At 39.0% G+C, this 20,139-nt stretch overlaps 1 protein-coding gene across 4 annotated transcripts in view; it reads right to left on the bottom strand.

Annotated features, from left to right (window-relative positions):
- Positions 1-20,139, bottom strand: part of ddhd1b (DDHD domain containing 1b) — a 78,292-nt gene that overhangs the window by 25,565 nt on the left and 32,588 nt on the right. For 3 of the 4 annotated variants that reach the window (XM_060828436.1, XM_060828437.1, XM_060828439.1), the window contains exons 3-7: positions 18,677-18,778; positions 17,543-17,671; positions 16,304-16,451; positions 6,439-6,551; positions 2,319-2,425 (exon numbers count right to left, since the gene is read on the bottom strand). In XM_060828436.1, the coding sequence (XP_060684419.1) occupies positions 2,319-2,425; positions 6,439-6,551; positions 16,304-16,451; positions 17,543-17,671; positions 18,677-18,778 (599 nt within the window). The remainder of the gene's footprint in view (positions 1-2,318; positions 2,426-6,438; positions 6,552-16,303; positions 16,452-17,542; positions 17,672-18,676; positions 18,779-20,139) is intronic. The other variant, XM_060828440.1, reaches the window with a different exon arrangement.

The raw sequence follows: 20,139 nt of genomic DNA, 5'->3' as shown, positions 1-20,139 counted from the left end.
TATGATCTTCTACATCAGTATCTTCAAGTTTTGAAGGTATAAGCAGCTTCGCCACTATTGGACTCAAAAAAAGAGCTCATTCCATGCACCCATAACCAGAGTCAAAAACATCAGCTGACAACTGGCAGCTAAAAAAGAACAAGCAGATAGTGATAAATGTTTGAGTTAACGAGTGACTCTTGCCAATTAAGTGAAAACTCAGACAATGAGCTGACTATCTGGGGACTGGAGAGCATACGTCTTCCTTTCCAAAACAAATGGGCTTTTCTTAGCCATAAAGCAAAAACAAATGGGCTTTTCTTAGCCATAAAAGTAACAATATCAGGCCATGAAGAGGAGGAATGATCCATGGATAATTGGCTCCTTAAAGAAACCTGTCAGGACACAGTGGGAGGGTACACTAATCAACGCAAAAGTCTCAATCCAATTACTGACCACAGAGTTGACAGCCATGGTGATCAGTTAAATCCAATATACATTACAATTTAATTGCTATCAACAGTGTTCCCAGAATCTCAGTCTTATCTTTGTTGAATATGTATTATGAAAAAACGAACAGAGAGATTAAACACTATCTTTGCTGTAGTTCCAAACAGAACACAATGTGGTATCTGTTAACACATTCCACGAGACAATCACTGTCATCGATTTGAATGGCATTGAATTTTCAACATGTAGGTTATAGATGTTTAATGCAATGCTTTTGATTTGTGCTGTTGCTCAAGGATAAGTTAAACCTGATTTTTTTTTATCCTTTGTAGACAAAAGAACTAAAGGACTAACTGTTGGGAATGCCAACAAAAAATGACATTTTTATCTTACATTTGATAAAAGGACTGCAATGAAAAGTTTTTTTTCTCTCTATCAGATATTTTTTACCTTGTGATAGATCTCCAAATGTTCAAATATGCTTGACTTGAAAAACTCCAATGAAATGGACAGCAATGTCTGGAATTCACATATGCTGCACTTTGTGAAGAAGATGGAAGGGCGATACAAAAGGATACAGATAGGTTCATTGAGTGGACAAAAATCTGGCAGTTGAAGTACAATGTTGGAAAATGTGAGAGAATAAGAGTGGAACTTTTACCTAAATGGAGAATGACGGCAGACTTCCAAAGTGCAGCAGGATCTAGCTGTTCTAATACAGTAGTCACAAAAAGTTCAAGAAATGTAAAGCATTCTTTATTAGGAGAGGAACTGAACGTAAAAGGAAGGATTTTACTGCTTCAGTTATACAGTACATTGGTAACACCTCAGTATAATGTGTGCTGTTTTGATCCCCTTATTTAAGGATTGAGGTTAAATGTATTGCATATGGATTACTGTAGGTTTATTAGGTTGGTACCTGGAATGAGGTGGGTTGTCCTAAGAGAACAAGTTGGACATGCCGGGTTTCTTTTTAACTGGAGTTTCGAAGATTAAGCGGTGAAGTAATTGAAGTAAACAAGATCCTGAATGGTCTTGACAAGGTGGATGTTTCTTCTAACGGCAAGTCCAAAATTAGGGGGCAGTGTTTTACAATTGATGTTCATCCTATTAAAACAGTGAAGCGAATTATTTTTCTCTTAAAAAGTGGAGAGACTTTGTTTCCATCACTTTGAGGCAGAGTTCCGTTGCTACTGAATATTTTAAGGTGAAGGCAGATTTTTGTCAGGCAAGTGAAACAAATGTTAAGTGGAGTAATCTGGAGGGGTTGGTGGCCTAATTCCTGCTCCTAATTTGTTATGCTGAGCATAACGTGAGAAGTGTAAAGGTTTCCAATCAGTGATTCCACACATCTCCAAAAGCTGCACTATTGAAGGCTCCCCCCTTCCCCAAAGCAATCAGCAATTTGATAAATATGCCACTTTGAACTAGTAAATCGCACTGCAGGATCCTGTGAAAAGGTTGCACCTTGTTGTTTTAGTTTTCTAGTGTTTTGTCCATCAAAATATCCCAATGTGACTAACTGCCTACTTGCTTGCTTACACGGTCAATTCAATTCCAGCCTTGGCCAACTGCATAAGGAATTCGCACATTCTCCCGAGTTTTCTCCGGGTACTCAGATTTTCTCCACAGTCCAAAGATGTGCAGATGAGGTGGATTGGCCACACTAAAAGTTGCCCTGTCCAGGGATGTGCAGGTTAGGTGGGTTAGACAAGGTAAAAATTCCATGCAGGGTTACGAAGATGGGTCTGGCTGGGACACTGAGGGTCAGTGCAGACTTGAGGGACTGAAAGGCCTGTTTCCACACTATAGAGTTTCTATGATTCTCTTAAACCATTATTGCTTTGTCCACTTAAAACCATTTATAATGAGAAAACCAAGGGACACACCTCATCCCTGTAAAGGGGACTTGTGTAGTACATGATGTCCATAGCACTGCTATTTAACATATCACGAAGTCCACGTACTTTATCTGGGGTAATGGATTCAACAGTATCTAGAAACAAAAATAGAAAAAAGGCTTATTTTTATTAATTCAGCAAGATAATATTTGAAAAACCTCTGCAAAGTCAATTTACTTCAACGCTGATTCTAGAGATTTCATGTTTGAATCATGCTCCCAAGGCTATGACTTGAATTGACTGTTTCTAGCACCCTGTCTTACTGGTCATTCTTTTGTGTGATGCTGGAATTGCGTGCTAAAAAAATCAATTAACGTAAAGAGGAAGTGAGAAGGGGTGAACCACAGCAAACCCAGTATTTTTCACATTTAGCATCCACACACATTTCCAACAGATTGACAGATAGGTACAGAGCTTTCACTGTATTTTACTGAGAGATTTCAATACCAATCCTAGATCCCCAAACATAACCTAATTTATAGACCACTTCACTCAGCACAACATAAAACAGCTCCTTCCTGGCAGTGTTTACTGTTGTGCTTACAGAGCTTACTTTAAGATGGCAAATATGTAGTCAGTAACTCACTGACAAGTAATTTGATCAATTAAATAATAAAAAAGAAACTTTCAGGAACATTGTTTATAAAAGAATAGAATGCTTATTAATTTACACTAGTATTCAATTAGCCCTATTTCTCATTGCTTGAAGATTATTTTTGACCAGAGTCTCAGATGTACTGGTCATTCTACTATAACTCAACAGGTGAGTTCTTCTGTAACCTCATACTATAGAAAACAGCTATAGAAAATCGCTATTGCTGTTTTCTATAGTATGAGATTACAGAAGAACTGCCTACAGAAAAGCGTTATACCTATTAAGTAGAAATTTGATGTTCTCCAAACAACATTCGCAATTCGCCAATCCCATTCTAGCCAATTCATGCTGACGAAATACGCATTATAGCAGGATGACCTGTACAGCATGGAAACAGACCCTTCGGTCCAACTCATCCATGCCGACCATACAGCCCAAATTAATCTAGTCCCATTTGCCAGCATTTGGCGCACATCCCTCTAAGCCCATCCTATTCATGTATCCATCTAGATGCCTTTTAAATCTTATAATTGTACCAGCATCCACAACATCCTCTGGCAGATCAATCTATTCACGCACCATCCTCTGCATGAAAAAGTTGCCCCTTAGGTCCTTTTTAAATCTTGCCCCTCTCACCCTCAACGTATGCCCCCTAGTTTTGGACTCTTGCACCTCAGGGAAAAGAGGTAAAAACAATGACTGCAGATTCTGGATTAGTGGTGCTGGAAGAGCACAGCAGTTCAGGCAGCATCCAAGGAGCAGCAAAATCGACGTTTCGGGCCATGGGCACATGTATGGGCCCCAGTTATGCCCGTCTCTTTGTTGGCTACGTAGAACAGTTGATCTTCTGTAATTACACCGGCACCACTCCCCACCTCTTCCTCTGCTACATTGATGACTGCATTGGCGCCACCTCGTGCTCCCGCGAGGAGGTAGAGCAATTCATCAACTTCATCAACACATTCCACCCTGACCTTAAATTTACCTGGACCATCTCTGACACCTCCCTCCCCTTCCTGGACCTCTCCATCTCCATTAATGACGACCGACTTGACACTGATATTTTTTACAAACCCACCGACTCCCACTTCTACCTGGATTACACCTCTTTCCACCCTACCTCTTGCAAAAATGCCATCCCGTATTCCCAATTCCTCCGCCTCCGCCATATCTGCTCCCAGGAGGACCAGTTCCACCACAGAACACACCAGGTGGCCTCCTTCTTTAGAGACCACAATTTCCCTTCCCAAGTGGTTAACGATGCCCTCCAATGCATCTCGTCCACATCCCGCACTCCGCCCTCAGACCCCACCCCTCCAACCGTAACAAGGACAGAACCCCCCTGGTGCTCACCTTCCACCCTACCAACCTTTGCAAAAACCAAATCATCCGCCAACATTGCTGCCACCTCCAAAAAGACCCCACCACCAGGGATATATTTCCCTCCCCACCCCTTTCCGCCTTTCGCAAAGACCGTTCCCTCTGTGACTCTGGTCAGGTCCACGCACCCCTACAACCCACCCTCCCATCCTGGCACCTTCCCCTGCCACCGCAGGAACTGTAAAACCTGCATCCACACCTCCTCCCTCACCTCTATCCAAGGCCCTAAAGGAGCCTTCCACATCCATCAAAGTTTTACCAGCACATCCACTAATATCATTTATTGTATCCGTTGCTCCTGATGCGGTCTCCTCCACATTGGGGAGACTGGGCACCTCCTAGCAGAGCGCTTTAGGGAACATCTCTGGACACCCACACCACCCCGTGGCCCAACATTTCAACTGCCCCTCTCACTCTGCCGAGGACATGGAGGTCCTGGGCCTCCTTCACCGCCACTCCCTCACCACCAGACGCCTGGAGGAAGAACGCCTCATCTTCCGCCTCGGAACACTTCAACGCCAGGGCATCAATGTGGACTTCTACAGTTTCCTCATTTCCCTTTCCCCCACCTCACCAGAGTTCCAAACTTCCAGCTCAGCACTGTCCCCATGACCTGTCCGGATTTGTCCTACCTACCTATCTTTTTTTCCACCTATCCACCCTCTCCTCCCTGACCTATCACCTTCTTCCCCTCCCCCACTCACCTATTGTACTCTATGCTACTTTCTCCCCACCCCCACCCTCCTCTAGCTTATCTCTGCACGCTTCAGGCTCTCTGCCTTTATTCCTGAAGGGCTTTTGCCCGAAACGTCGATTTCACTGCTCCTTGGATGCTCACCTCAGGGAAAAGACCTTGTCCATTTATCCAATCCATGCCCCTCACAATTTTATAAACCTCTCTAAGGTCACCCCTCAACCTCCTACGCTCTGGGGAAAAAACCCAACCTATTCAACCTCTTCCTATAGCTCAAATCCTGGCAATATTCTTGAAAATCTTTCCTTTCAACATCTTTCCTGTAGCAGAGAGATCAGAATTGCACTCCAAAAGTGTCCTAACCAATGTCCTGTTCAGCTTCAATATGATCTCCCAACTTCTATACTCAATGTGCCGACCAATAAAGGAAAACATATCAAACGCCTTCTTCAATATCCTATCTATCTGCAACTCCACTTTCAAGGAACTATGAACGTTGGTCTCTCTCTGTTCAGCAAAGCTCCCAGAACCTTACAATTAAGTGCCTAATTTGCCTTTACAAAATGCAGCACTTCACATTTATCTAAATTAAACTCCACCTGCCACTCCTTGGCCCATTGGCCAAAAAATAAGGTTGTTTATAAGGTGCAAAATCCCCAAACCAATGGCGTTAATCATAGCAGCATGAAAGCATTTGGTTTGAGCCTGGCATGGTGGAAGTGGGATTGCAGTGCACTGGTGTACCAAACTGTCAATGAGATTGTATGAAGTCATACAGCAAAAAAAAAGACCTTTCGGTCTAAGTCAACCTTGCCAACCAGACACCACAATCTGACCTAGACACATTTGCCAGCATTTGGCGCATATCCCTCTAAATCCTTCCTATTCATATACCCAAACAGATACCTTTTAAATGGTGTAATTGTAGCCACCACCACCACTTCTTCTGGCAGTTTGTTCCATACATGCACCCCCACCCTTTGTGTGAAAAAGTCACCCCTCAGGTCCTTTTTAAAATCTTTCCCTCTCACCTTAAATCTACATCCTCTAGACTTCCCCACCCTAAGGGGAAAAAAAAGACCTTGGCTATTCATCCTATCCTAGTCTCTCATGATTTTATAAACCACCAAAAGGTCACCCTTCGGGTTGACACGCCAGGGAAAAAATGCCCCAGCCCATTCAGCCTCTCCCTAGAACTCAAACCATCCTCTTGCTCAATTCTCCAGCAGATTTCAAATTTGTAAATCTAGGAAATTACAAGTTTTTTTAAAAATAAAATGTTTGTAAACTCACTTCTAATAGCATTAGTAGATTTTGCTTTCAATATTATTCAATTTTATGAACTATGAATGCAAGTCATAAAATCATACACATTTCATTTCAACACACATCTACAAAATGCCATTATCCAAAAGGTAACCCTGTTTACATTTAATTACCCCCATCCAGGCATAGCTTCGATCTCCATTCCACTGGCAGAAACTCAACATATTCCAAATTTGTGGCATAAGGAAAGTGTTTTTCTTCAACCTTCCTTGCAGCTTCTCTCATCCTATCAAGTAGGAAAGAAATAATCTTCTGTGAGGGTATAATAAGTCTTAAAAATAAAATAGTACATTTTGCAATAAATATAAATATAAAACAAGAACGGAGGATGCTGGAGAGCTGAAACACTAGCAGAAATTCATCAGCTCTGGCAGCATCTGTGGGAAGAAAGCAGTGTTAGTATTTAGAGACAGTGCCTCCTCATCAGACTTGAGAGACTGGACTCAGTGTAGTATAATGCTTCTCTCTTTCCGTAAATGCTGCCAGACCTGCTGAGTTTATCCAGCAATTTCAGATCAGCTGTAGTTGCAGTTTAACATTTTTACTTTTAACCTTTGTTAGGTTTAACAAGGAAAAATAAGTTGAATTGCATGGCATTGAACAGTATTCCTTCAACATTAGCTTAAGAAGTGTTAAAAAAAACTAAACCACAAAGAAAATTTCAAAAGCAGTATACAAATTATGTTTCAATTGATTAATACAAGTCTGTGAAAATCTGACTGAAATTCCTTCAGAGAGATTATTGGCTGTTAAATAGTCAAAGTTTACAAAAAAATTGTGCAATTCTGTTTGATTAATTATGGTTTCCTACAAGTCAACTTCTGCACAAATATTGTTTGCAGAAAATATATGCTATGGTATATCAACTCAGATTAATACTTTCTGAATCCAGAAACAAAATTGTTGCAAACTAAACTTTCAGTTCTAATCCTTCACAGAGATCTGGTGTGAGAAATAAACTGTCCTACTGTGAAAATATGCCTACTTTTTTCCTCAAACACTTTGAGCAACTTGAGGTACAATTTTATTCAGTTTGAGATGAGCATGGTAGACTAATAATTTAAAAAAAACAAAAACAATTTCCCTTTGGAATAATTTAGAATCGGGAGTCCTGACGTGTGGAAGCAGGCCATTCAGTCTTGGGTCCACAATGGCCTTCCAAAGAGCATCCCACACAGACCCACCCCCTACCTCATCCCTGTAACCCTGTATTTCCCAGGGCTAATCCACCTAGCCTGCACATCCCTAGATATTACAAGCAAGCCACCTAATCTACACATCTTTGGACTGTGGGAAGAAACCCATGTCAGCTCATGAGACAGTCAGTCTCCTGAGGCTGGAATTGAACCAAGGTCCCTGGCACCCTGAGGCAGCAGTGCCAAGCACTGAGCCACCATGCCACGCAAGCAACCAAGAAACCTTGGAGTAACCAAGAAAAGGTAGTTTTTAATTTCCTGTTTCTGGATGCTTTGGAAGGTCAGAATGTATTTCTACGAAAGTCGGTTTCATTTTCAAAGCCAACAACTACAGAAGCAGGATTTTAAAGCCTGTGCCAAATTTCCCTTTCATAGAACCTAGGCAGCATCTGTTACCTAGCTCTAATTGCCCCTGAATGGTTTGCAAGCTATTTCAGAGGACAGTTAAGAGACAGCTGCATTGCCATGGGTCACAGTCACACATGGTCAAACCAGATAAAGATGGCAAATTTCCTTCGCAAAGGACATTAATAAATCCAATGGGTTTTATGACAATTGGTGATGGATGTGATGATCATGGCAACAAGTTTTATTTTCCAGATTTATTAATAGAATTTAAATTCCATCTGTCTTGGTAATTTGTGAAGCCATCTTGCTAGATTTCTGCTAATGTCACCAGACTAGAAATCTATTGTGCCACCACCATGCTCTCAAGTTAGCAAGTACATTAGATTGTCTTCTGTAAGTTGACTGCTGTTTAAAATTTACATTAAGTGAACAAGTATGTGAGACACAGATTTTTTTTTGTTTGCTCACCTGCCCCATAGAAATAAAGAATTTTCTGGTCAAATGGCAGCTTTTATACAAGATATATATCCAATTCACCTCTGAATGTGTCCTGAGTTCCTCAGTATACACTAAGCAAAGTATAAAGAAGAGTTCGCTTTCATAATTTCTTGGTCATGCTACTGTTCGTCTAGGTACTGGGCATTGTAGGAACCATAATTTTCATTTATGCCTTAGTGATTGGTGAGAATAAACCAGAGAAAATGACAAGTGTAACCCATAAGCACCATGTGACTTAACATATTGTTATCTTTGTAACTAATAGACTGCATTTTTTTCAATGTAAGTGACCAAGTAGTTTTGTTGGGACCTCAGCATAAATAATGTTCAGGGCAGATCGGACCATGTTTTCTGATGTACAAGGTATTATGATGGAACCACAGTGAAAACTAAAATGATTGCAAAGTAACCACAATACTTTACGATAACAGCTAATACACTGAATGAATGCCATCAACTTCTCAGAAAAGATATTTATTTCTGAAAACAGGAAGGTACTTTGTAACATAAAGACTGTTCTAATGGATTGTAATCAGATAAATCCCAGGCTCATTGATCTGTCATGGAGAAAAGCGGAGATCCATCCCTCACTAAACCTTATGTTTTTTCCTCAGAGGTTTTATCAAAATTAATGTTTTTGTTACAAACATTTTACATAGTTTAATACAAAGAAGTTCTGTAATATTTGCATGATAAACACTTAGCAACACTGATCGCATTAAACAACTAACGTACAAGGATTGTTTTAGCAAACTGCATAACTAAATCATTATAGTGCTAGGAGACTAATCATTTACTGGTAGGTCTACAAAATTTGGACCGAAAACCACACTGGTAAAATACTTAATAGTGTAATATGCAAACATAGCACTACAATCTACAGTGGTAGGAGTAGGATTATAGAACAGATCATTCATCCAACAGATACACAGCAAAGTCTATACTCCACTAAAAACAACTGAAATCATCTATATTCTCTTCTCGCTCATTTGCTTTCCGAAAGCTTATCAGTGCTATTTGCTTCAATGACTCTCTATGTCAGCAAGTTTCACCTTCTTACCACTCTTCAGAGGTTTTTTCTGAATTTCCAATTCTCTAATAGAAATCTCAGTGATTCTTGTATCAATGGCCTCTACTAAGCTCTTCCCCAGACACTGACTCTGCATTTACCCTATCAAAACCTTTCCTAACTTGAAACATCTGTACTTAGTCATCCCTTGGTCTTTTTCTTTCAAGTGAAAAGAAATACAATTTCTTCGAGCCCTCTGACCACAACAATGCTTTCCTGTGTTGTGGTCAGAGGGCTCGAAGGAGAAATCCCAGAAAACATTTTCTTCTCTTGCATTTGCTTCTGCATTTTTGTATTTAAATTTATTATTTCTTAAATGGTTGAGGCTGATCCCATAATCAGAAACTTCTGGATGTATGAACTTGATTGCTTAGATATTTCAACTAGAGCTAACACAAAGCCCTTGCAGACAAGCCTCCAGTCAGGAGGAAAGCATCAAATTGCACTATAATAAAATTGACCCTAATGCTTTTCAGTTACTTCCTCACCATACAAGCAATTCTTTGGAGGAAGGCAAAGTTACACTGTTAGGTTAAAGTCCTGCCAATTAGCCCACTGAGGTGGACCACCTGAAAGGTCCTTTTTTGTCACACTGACTGGAATAGGAGTTTGTTGAATTGCTCATGGGTACAATTACCTAGGTTCAAATCTTACCACAGCAAATGGTGGAATTTGAATTCAACAACAAAATCTTGAATTAAAAATCTACAACCACCCATGAAACCATTCTCGGATGTCAGAAAAACCCACCTAACTCCCTAATGTTGTTCAGGGAAGAAAATCAGCCATCTTTATCCGGCCTGGCTACATGTAACTCCAGACCCATAACAATGTGATTGACTAGGAGAAAGTGAGGACTGCAGATGCTGGAGATCAAAGCTGAAAATGTATTGCTGGAAAAACGCAGCAGGTCAGGCAGCATCCAAGGAGCAGGAGAATCGACGTTTCGGGCATGAGAAGAAGGGCTCATGCCCAAAATGTTGATTCTCCTGCTCCTTGGATGCTGCCTGACCTGCTGCGTTTTTCCAGCAACACATTTTCAGCAATGAGATTGACTCTCAACTACCTTCTATAATGGCTGAACAAACCACTCAATCACTACAAAGTCTCAACAAAGAAATGAAACTGGACGGACTACCTATCACCAACATTAACACTAGATAAGACATCAGCAAAAACAGCCCTATCAACCCTTAAAAGTCCTCCTTAGTAACATATGGGGACTAGTGCCAAAATTGGGAGAGTTATCCCTCAAACTAGTCAAGCAAGAGCTGACATCATCATACTCATGGAATCATACCTTAATGTCCCAGACACCAGCACCACTGGATATGATCTCACCTAGTTCACGCCCTGTCAATGTAAACTGTATGCCTCTAAGTTTTTTGATCTGCTTGTAAACAAAGCTTTTCACTGTACCTCTTCATGAAGTGAAAAGTGGGGATTTTTGCCAATGCTTGGTGCTGAACATTGTGTATTCATGACTCCTCAGAAACTACAGCAGTCCATGTTTAAATGCAACAAGATTCGATCAATATCTAGGCTGAGCCTTACAAGTGGCAAGTAACATTTATGCCAAGCAATGACCATCTCCAGTAAGAGACAAGAGCCCCTTATCATTCAATTGTGCTACCTTCACTGAATTTCCCTCACTAGCAACATCATTGGGAGTTACCACTGACCAGAAATACAACTGCGCTTGTCGCAAACACAGTGACTACAAGAGCAGGCCACAGACTAGGAATACTACGATGTGTAACTCACTGCCTGACTCCTCAAAACCTGTTTCAGTCTACAAGGCACAAGTTAGGAGTGCGATACAATACTGCCCACTTGCCTGGATGAGTGAAGCTCCTGTAATACTTCAGAAGCTTGACAACATGCAGGACAAAGCAGCCCAGTTGATTGGCATCACATCCACAAACATGGACTCTCTCCATCACCAATGCTCAATAGTATCTGTGTACTATTTACAAGATGCACTGCAGAAATTCACCAAAGATCCTTAGACAGACGTACAAACACTTTAATCTAAGATGACAGGGCAAAAGATACATGGGAACAGCACCATCTACAAGTTCCCTCCAAGCCACTCACCATCCTGACTAGCAAATAGATGACTTTCTTCACTGTTGCTGGGTCAAAATCCTTCCCCCCAAGAGTTTTGAGGTGAACTACAGAGGTTCATGAAGGTAGCTCACCAAAAAGTTTGGGGATATATCACAATCAAAATACATGCCAAAAATATAGGTAAAAACAATGGCTGGAGATGTTGGAAACCAGATTTTGGATTAGTGGTGCTGAAAAAGCACAGCAGTTCAGACAGCATCTGAGGAGAAGTAAAATTGATGTTTCGGACAAAAGCCCTTCATCAGGAATAACCTTCAGGCACTCTGACTGACTGTATTCCTGATGAAGGGCTTTTGCCCGAAACGTCTAATTTACTGCTCCAAAAATATAGGGCCTAGTGAGAGTGAGGAACTGAAGGAAATTAATATTAATAATGAAGTGCTGTTAGAGAAACTGATGAGATTAAAGGTCGATAAAAACCCCAGGGCCTGATAATATACATCCCAGAGTACATCAGGAAATGACCCTAGAAGTAGCAGGTGCACAAGTGGCTATCTTTCAAGATTCTCCAGACTCTGGAACAGTTCCCATGGATTGGCAGGTAGCTAATGTCAAAAATGGAGGTGTAGAGAAAACAGGAACTACAGACTAGTTAGCCTGACATCAGTAGTGGGAAAATTGCCAGCAATTATTATAAAATATATTAGAGCAAAACACTTTGAAGACAGAATTGGACTGAGTCAGCATGAATTTACGAAAGGGAAATCATGCTTGACAATCTACTGGAATTTTGAAAGGATGTAATCATTTGAGTTGATAAAGGGGAATGTGGTTTACTTGGACTTTCAGAAGGCTTTCAATAAGGTCTCACGTAAAATTTAAGCTTTTGAGATCCGGGGTAGTATGCTAACATGAAAGAGTATTAGTCGGCAGATAGACTACAACAAGTAGGTATAAGCAGGTTTATTTCTGAGTGGCAGACAGTGACACATGATGTACAGTAAGTATCAGTACTTGGACTCCAGTCACTTACAATATGTATTAATGATTTAGATGAGGGAACTAAATGTAATACCTCCATGTTTGTGGATGATACAAAGCTAGATGAGAGGGTAAACTATGGGGAGGATGCAGGGATGCTTCAGTGTGGTTTTGACAAGTTTATTGAGTGAGCAAAGCGTAGCAGATGGCGTATAAAATGGATAAATGAGAGACTCATTTTGCAAAATTATTCACATCACATTAATAGATGGGCACTGATTATGATGGAGGACAAATTGGCTGTTCTGTTTTGAACTGTTGCATAATGTTAGTAAAAGGGAGGCAGATTATGATCTGAAAAGCAATGATTAGGAAAGGGAAAAGTGCTTCAAGACCTGATTGTGCACATATACTACTCACTGAAAATAATCATGAAAGTGCAGCAGGCATTGAAAGCAAGTGGTACAACACTGTTCACAGCAAGAAAAGCCTGGCTGCATGCAACCACACCTGGAGTATTACGTGCAGTCTTGGTTCCGTTATCTGAAGAATGACATTCTGGTTGTGGAGGGAACACAACAAAGGTTTACCAGACTGATTCCTGGGATGACAGGATTGATGTAAGAAGAAAGATCAGTCAGGATTATATTCACTGGAGTTCAGAAGAATGGGAAGGGATCGCATGGAAACGATAAAACTCCAACATAATAGACAAGGTAAACACAGGATGGATGCTTCAGATGACCAGGGGGTCCAGTTCAAGGATACAGGGTAGTCCATGTAAGCCTGAGATGAGGAGAAATTTCTTCACCTAGAGAATTAAGAGCCTGTGGAATTCTCTGCTAAAGACAGCTGTTGAGGGAAAAACATTGAATGTTTTCATGAAGTTAAATGGGCTTAGGTTAGTTCACTGGTGCACACAACATCGAGGGCCGAAGGGCCTGTTCTATGATCTAAAGAACCAGAGGATATAGTTTAGAGAGTGGGAAAAGTGTACGGAGTTGGATGATCAGCCATGATCTTATTGAATGGTGTGACTTTATGAAAGGTCGAATGAAATACTTCTGCATCCAATTTCTGTTTCTGTGATTCCCAAATTTTACAAGAGTGTTCACTATTTCTCTAGGAGACACCCTTTCCTTATAGACATTCAGGATCTTATATACTCCAATCAAATTACTGCTCAGTCCTTTAAACTCCAGGGAAACCAGCCTAGCCTATTCAAGCCTCTCATACCAGGTGTCAGTCTAGTAAACTTTCTCTGAACCTTCTGCAATTCACACTGCTACACCATTATTTTTCATCAGTACTCCATGCTAGTCTTACTTGGAAAACATCGATAAAAACAAATAAAAGGTGGTTCGCTTCAGAATGTACTAAGGATGTTCGTAGTCAATATGAATAGAAGCAGAGTACAGAGAGTGAAGTTTATGTTACCACCAAGACCAATATAAAACATGCCATTGATTTCCTAAAGCATAACTTTTGGGCTCTTAACTAATCAGTGGGTGCATGACAAGCTCAAAGTCTCCAAAGTATTCACGAGGTTCGGCTGATTCTGCAGTTTTGCTCGATAAAGAGTCCTGCTAATGCAGAAACAGCAGATTCCAGAAGGTATGACAACACAGAAAGAAGACAGTGAAAATGAAGTGATAATGCCTAAAACACAAATGTAGCCCAGAAAAAGGCACTGGGACAATATATATTTGGTTAAAAACCTCAAATGTCACTTTCAGAAACTCTCCTTTGCATATGTATAAAGGTGGTTCAAACCAAAACAGTCAATTCTTCTTCCAAAATCAATGCCCATCCATTAATGTGGTGTAGAATAATTTTGCACACGGGCAAAACATACAAATTAAGCACAAATACACTGAACTGAGTAATATATGAACGATGTTCATCATTCAGTTGCATATTTAATCCACCATTCTATTAAAGAAATGCAAAAGAACATGGAAAGAATGAAGGTATTGGTTATTTTTAAAGCAGAGGCATAAAAGTTCCATTGAGTATTAAAATCCATCTGGCTCATTAGTGTCCTGTACACCTTCAGACAAGAACAATGTAAGATACAGCACTGCACACATCTTTAGTACCAGTATAATCGAAATTTAAAATTTTAAAACGTTATCTAAACCTTGTGTATATTTAGTTAATTTAATATATCAATGGGTTTTTGCCTGTATCTTTCAACTATCCCCAGATTCACACAATATTCCAACATAATACAACTACTTCACAACTAGTTAGTAAAGTTAATAAATCAACGCTGCTTTTTTAAAAACTTATATCTCAATTTATCTATCGTAAAACAAGAATGAATGACTAATTTATCATAAATGGATCTGGATCAGTTACATAAATAAGTAATGTATATGGCATCTTCACAATTACTCTTTTCTGGAGCTCATGAGAACAATCAAATAATTCTTTTCACTGACTGACATTTCGCAAGCCAAATGATGCATAAACATCAAGTGCCCAAACTCATTTTAAAAATTAAAGTTCAGTGGAAGTTATGAATATCAGTTAATTGCTGGAGAAAAATCACAACTATACACCAGACCAAGGTTTAAAAACCTCCAGTCATTAATTATGACAAGCAAAGTTCCACATTCATACTGTTTGAAATGAATTCATTTAACTCCAGACCCAAAGCTGACTCATAACTGTCCTCTGGACAACAAGAGATAAACAATAAATGCTGGCCTAGCCAGAAAACCAACCATTTATATTAAAAAAAATGGGTCTGTGTGGACACAAACAGAATTAGCATTTTGAATCTAATAGGACTCTTCAGAACTCCAGTTCAAGTTGGGCAGAAAATGGAATTTCATGGAGAGAGTGGAGCTCATTGCAGAGCTGTAGACAATGGGCTTTTGTCTCTCCAATATTTCACTAAAAAAAGCAACTCATTTAAGAGTGTCTCAGAATACACTCTGAAAGTTTGTCAGTCAGAATGAACACTAATTATAGTAAAAGTAACGCAAACTCAAAGTAAAGTAAAACCAGAAGAGGCGTCAAGGAAAAAAAACAGATCGAGCATAAGAAAATAAATGAGGAAGAAATTCAAGAGAAAAGGAAAAAAAAAGGAAACCAGAAAAGTAAAAGCAAGGAAGTAAAGAATAATGGCAAAAAATTCTGGTTGAGAATTATCCTTTGTCCTATAGTTATGACAATGTTGCAGTTTCACCTTTTCATGCTTTCTTATCATGTATACCACAAAGCAGTTTCTCACGGATCTCCTTTCAGGACTAACTGCTTCAAGTGTTTTTAATTCCTCACTTCACTGGGGGCAGGCTTCACTTCAAGAGCTTTCCTGAAGTGTTAATGAACAGAATTGGACAAAGGTGTCATGTGACATTTCCCCTGCTTGTAAGAAAAACTTCAACTCATCTACACTTCACTGCACTTTCTATGGTTCCATCTACTTAATAACATCAAACTCATTTTTAAGTTTCTGGCAAATTTCGCATTCAACTTCTATTTTTCGTGTGTGACCGCTGCTTGGATTTTAGTTCCCAGGTCGGATGTGCACATTCTGGAGAATTCCCAGTTCAGTGAAGCTGTTTGTTAAAGACAGCTTCCCAGAGTGCCGATTCCCAGTCAAGGGGAGCTTGTTTCAGGATTTGGAACAAGTGACCCCAAAAGAACAATGAAGGCCACTGGTGTGGAGGCAGTTTGGTGAAATCAATGCCCACTTATTAAAACATGTTGTTCATTTCTAAACACATGCCACTAAATACTTCACTTCAGTTAATCAATAAATGTTTGTGCAGTGATGCAACAGGTGCTTTGAAATGAGATACTTACATGCCTGTATTTTTGATAATTCGACCTTGGTCCATTTTCTGTCCTATTCCATGTACAACAAAAACTATATGAGTAGGGAGTGGAGGTTTGTCTTCAAGTGAAGACTCTTCGACATATCCTCTATGAAGTCTAGTTCCACTACTTGATGCTGCATTGACAAAAAAAAATTGTGTATAAACAGATGTATGCATAGTTGCAACATTGAGAAATTTGGCATGTAAAACAAAGACGCATTTTGCAAGCAACAAAGTTGTATGGTAACTATGTCAAATTTTAAGTGGTAAAATTACTCTACAAGTCTGGCAAATTATGCAGACTTTGAAAAAAATCGATTCAGTAAAACGCCATTAAAAAAATTCTGCTCTATTTAATTTCTAAAATTTCTTCCCTTCTGCATTTTCCCAATGTTGTCTGTAGCAGTAGAACATCTTATGATTTCACTGGAAGGCTAGATAATATGATGTGCCTTCATGAGATCGACAATGTATTTCCTGGGTTATGCACTTCAAAATGTTAGAGCAATGTCTTTCCAACAATGTGCCTTTGGTGTTCATGCTACTGAACTTCAGTGAAATCACACTAATCAGAAGAGGTCTAAATCTCACCTGATTTCAATGGGATTTCTAACAAATTGTTAATTATAAGACAGCCAATTCATATAAAAAAAACTCTAAGCTGCTGTGCTTCAATATTCCAGTACATTCGTTATTTCTATCAGAAGAGACCAATAGATCCAATGCTTCTATCAGTGCCATGCTGAACTGTTACAATATCATATGTGATCGTTCATCAATAAACACCATGATTTTTTTTTCTGGATAGACCAAATTTTTTAAAAGTTTAACCTGGTTTTCTAATCAACCTGTTCCGAGATGTTTTGCACACCTCTGGAGTAGCTGGGACTTGAGCTCAAGGCTGAGCCCAGGGGTAGGGACACTATGCACAAGAGGGTATGCAGGAAGAAAGTTTGGATTGAGGTTGCAGGTACTGTAATTCACTACCAACTGAACAGCTTAGGCTAGAAACAGTTAAGTTGATGAATACAGCCAGCGTTTAGCTTTATAACTTACATTTGCAAAATGATATAAGCATCAATACAAAAATCATATGTCATCATACTAATATTACAGGAACTGATTGACTCAAATTTCTGCGTACGACACACGGTAAAAATATTAACTGCGAACTAAATATAATGAAATAGTCAGCAGTCATGCAAAATGCTTTTGAGAACAGTACCTTTAGAAAATCCCAACTTCTGGGTAACTGTTCTGGCAATTTTGGATGTGGTTGCATCACTGTAAAGGTAAACTTCATCCACACTGTACCAGTCCACATGGTTGCGTCTGAGCTTTAAACTATGTATAGCTGCGGCCAAAAAACATTTCATATTTTAATAAAACACAGGACACAGATTTATCTGCTCACTTAAAAGCTGGCACATAGAATGTTTAGCTTTTTTTATACTGAGAAAAGCATTCAAAATGCATGAAGTGATTAAGTGACAATTCAAATCTAGAAGTTTATTAGTAAATAAAATAGACAAGGAGGAGCACTACATGAATTGTTAAATACTTCCAGGTTTCTTGCACAATAAAATTGCTTTGTTCTTCAGCAGTTTCGTGGCTGATGGGAGCAAAGTCAGATAACAGAACAAAAACAAATCTGAAAAACAGACCAGTCACAGACACATAACTAATCCTCAACATATTGTACACATACAAAACTCATTGTGGATGTGCTTGGTGGTGGTATGGGATCGACAAATTAAGACTGAAGAGACAGAAGTCTTTTGCAGTAGAACACCATAATTTACAGACAAGTAATGAATATGTCGCAAATAAGTTACTGATGACAACTTGTGCAAAGGAAGTGTGTTTCAGTACATAATGGAGCTGTCTAATTCTGTCAAAGCCTTAATGATAGCGTAAAATGTCTATCTGTTCAGTCAGTTCACAAGACCAGCCATAAACAGATTCCAACTTAATAGTATCAGTAACATTGACCGATTATAAACATTCCTGGATGAACAGTTCATGAGGTGCAACTCTTAATTTCAGTAATTTACTTGCTAATTCTACAATACTAACCTTGCTACAGGATTAATGATTTAAACATGCACTAAAAGCCAAACAGCATGCATTAATCTATCTGGCAGCCACAACTCCCTAAAGGTTGCAAATAAGGCACATAAAATAATGATTTTACCCAGGTTTTCTATGGACACTTCTAAGGAAAGAGTGGGGAAATAATTCAAATTCAAGAACAATCTTACTCTGGGTACCACTGCAGATTCAAGTCAGGAGACAGTAAATGCAACTTGAAAAGCTTTTCTAATCAATAGCAAAGCTGTTAGAGTAATTGGTACTATACCTTGGCAATACTTTCTTTTGTTACATGCAGTGTCAGTACTTTCCTTAAAGCGTCTCCATTTGAACAAAAAGGGAAGGTAGAAGGGAGGGAATTGGTAAAAGACTAACAAAGTAATAAAAGTGAGCTTCATGGATTTTGTGATAATTCAAATGATCTTCATAGTAAGGTCTCAAAATCAAAATATATTCTATGCTTTCTGGTAATTAAAACATTCTACTTCCACCATATTGGTGAACCTGTGTAGTATTCCTGATTTAATTCTAAGGAAGTCATTTAAATATTAAATACAAATTATATCTTGCCAACAAATGAGAAGAGACACAATTTGACATTTGCTTCATAATCTATAATATTTGACTTTTCAACAGCTATTCTAATAGCATAATGTCATCACATCATGATTTTAATTATGTAATTTCCAGCAAACGTCCAGACACGTTTTTAACAAGTTACACAATTGTTAATATCAGAATTCCATTAGTCTCAGCTTTTTAAAATAAAATGCAGCAAGAAATCAGATAATCAGCACATCAATGGCTCAAATTTGAAATAAAAACACGTAATTCACCTCCATTTCAAATTCTGAAAATAGCTGTTGTTTAAAGAAAGGTAATTCAACAACTTGTTACTCAAAACCAGAATGAGTGAATAAAATTCAAATACTTGACAAAAAGTACGAGCCTATTCATTTAGAATATTTTATTTAAGGTTATCCAATTGTTCAGCACTTCCTTTCAATTTCAACAGCAGCCAGGCCTCCAGACATAAACCTTCGCTTCTGCCCATTTTAGTCATCTCAATGAAAAAAGTAACCACAACAAATCTCTGAATACAATCAATTCAATGAATGTCAGTGAAAGCGATTTGAAAAATAGAATACCAAGTATTAAGATTGACTATCTCCTCATCCCCAAAATCAACTTGTATGACTTTTCACCTTTTATGATTTCCTAGATTCACATTTTTATACATTCAGAAGATAGGCAGTGACTTCAAAGAAAGACAATTTATTTGAATGATATATCAGACCATGGATGACTAGAAAAAAATTGTGTCAATTTGGCTTGAACCTGCTCAATGACTGAGCTACAACAGCCCTCGGGGTAAAGGATTCCAAAGACTCATCACCTTCTGACAAAATTCCTCCTCAATTCCATTTTAAATTAATTGCTCTTCACCTTGAAATTCTGTCCCCTTTCAGCCAAGTCATTTTGACAATTTTTATCCAACTGATAAATCAGAAGAAACTAGATTTTACAACTTGAGACCTTTACAATTATAGATGACTGAGTAATTCTTCTCCACCCCATAAATGCCTGCCATATTTAATTAATTGTAATAACGTACAAGTCCATAGCACTTTGTGTTCCTGGTTCCCAATTCAACAGCTTCAAGGTAGGCCGCTACAGAAGTAACCTTAATTAAAACCTTAACGTTTGTGGAATGATCAAGGAGAGTCTGGT

The sequence above is a fragment of the Hemiscyllium ocellatum genome, chromosome 8 (genome assembly GCF_020745735.1).
Source record: "Hemiscyllium ocellatum isolate sHemOce1 chromosome 8, sHemOce1.pat.X.cur, whole genome shotgun sequence".
Taxonomy (NCBI): Eukaryota; Metazoa; Chordata; class Chondrichthyes; order Orectolobiformes; family Hemiscylliidae; genus Hemiscyllium; species Hemiscyllium ocellatum.
Note: the sequence above shows the minus strand (reverse complement) of the source record. Positions and strands in the feature narration are given on the sequence as shown.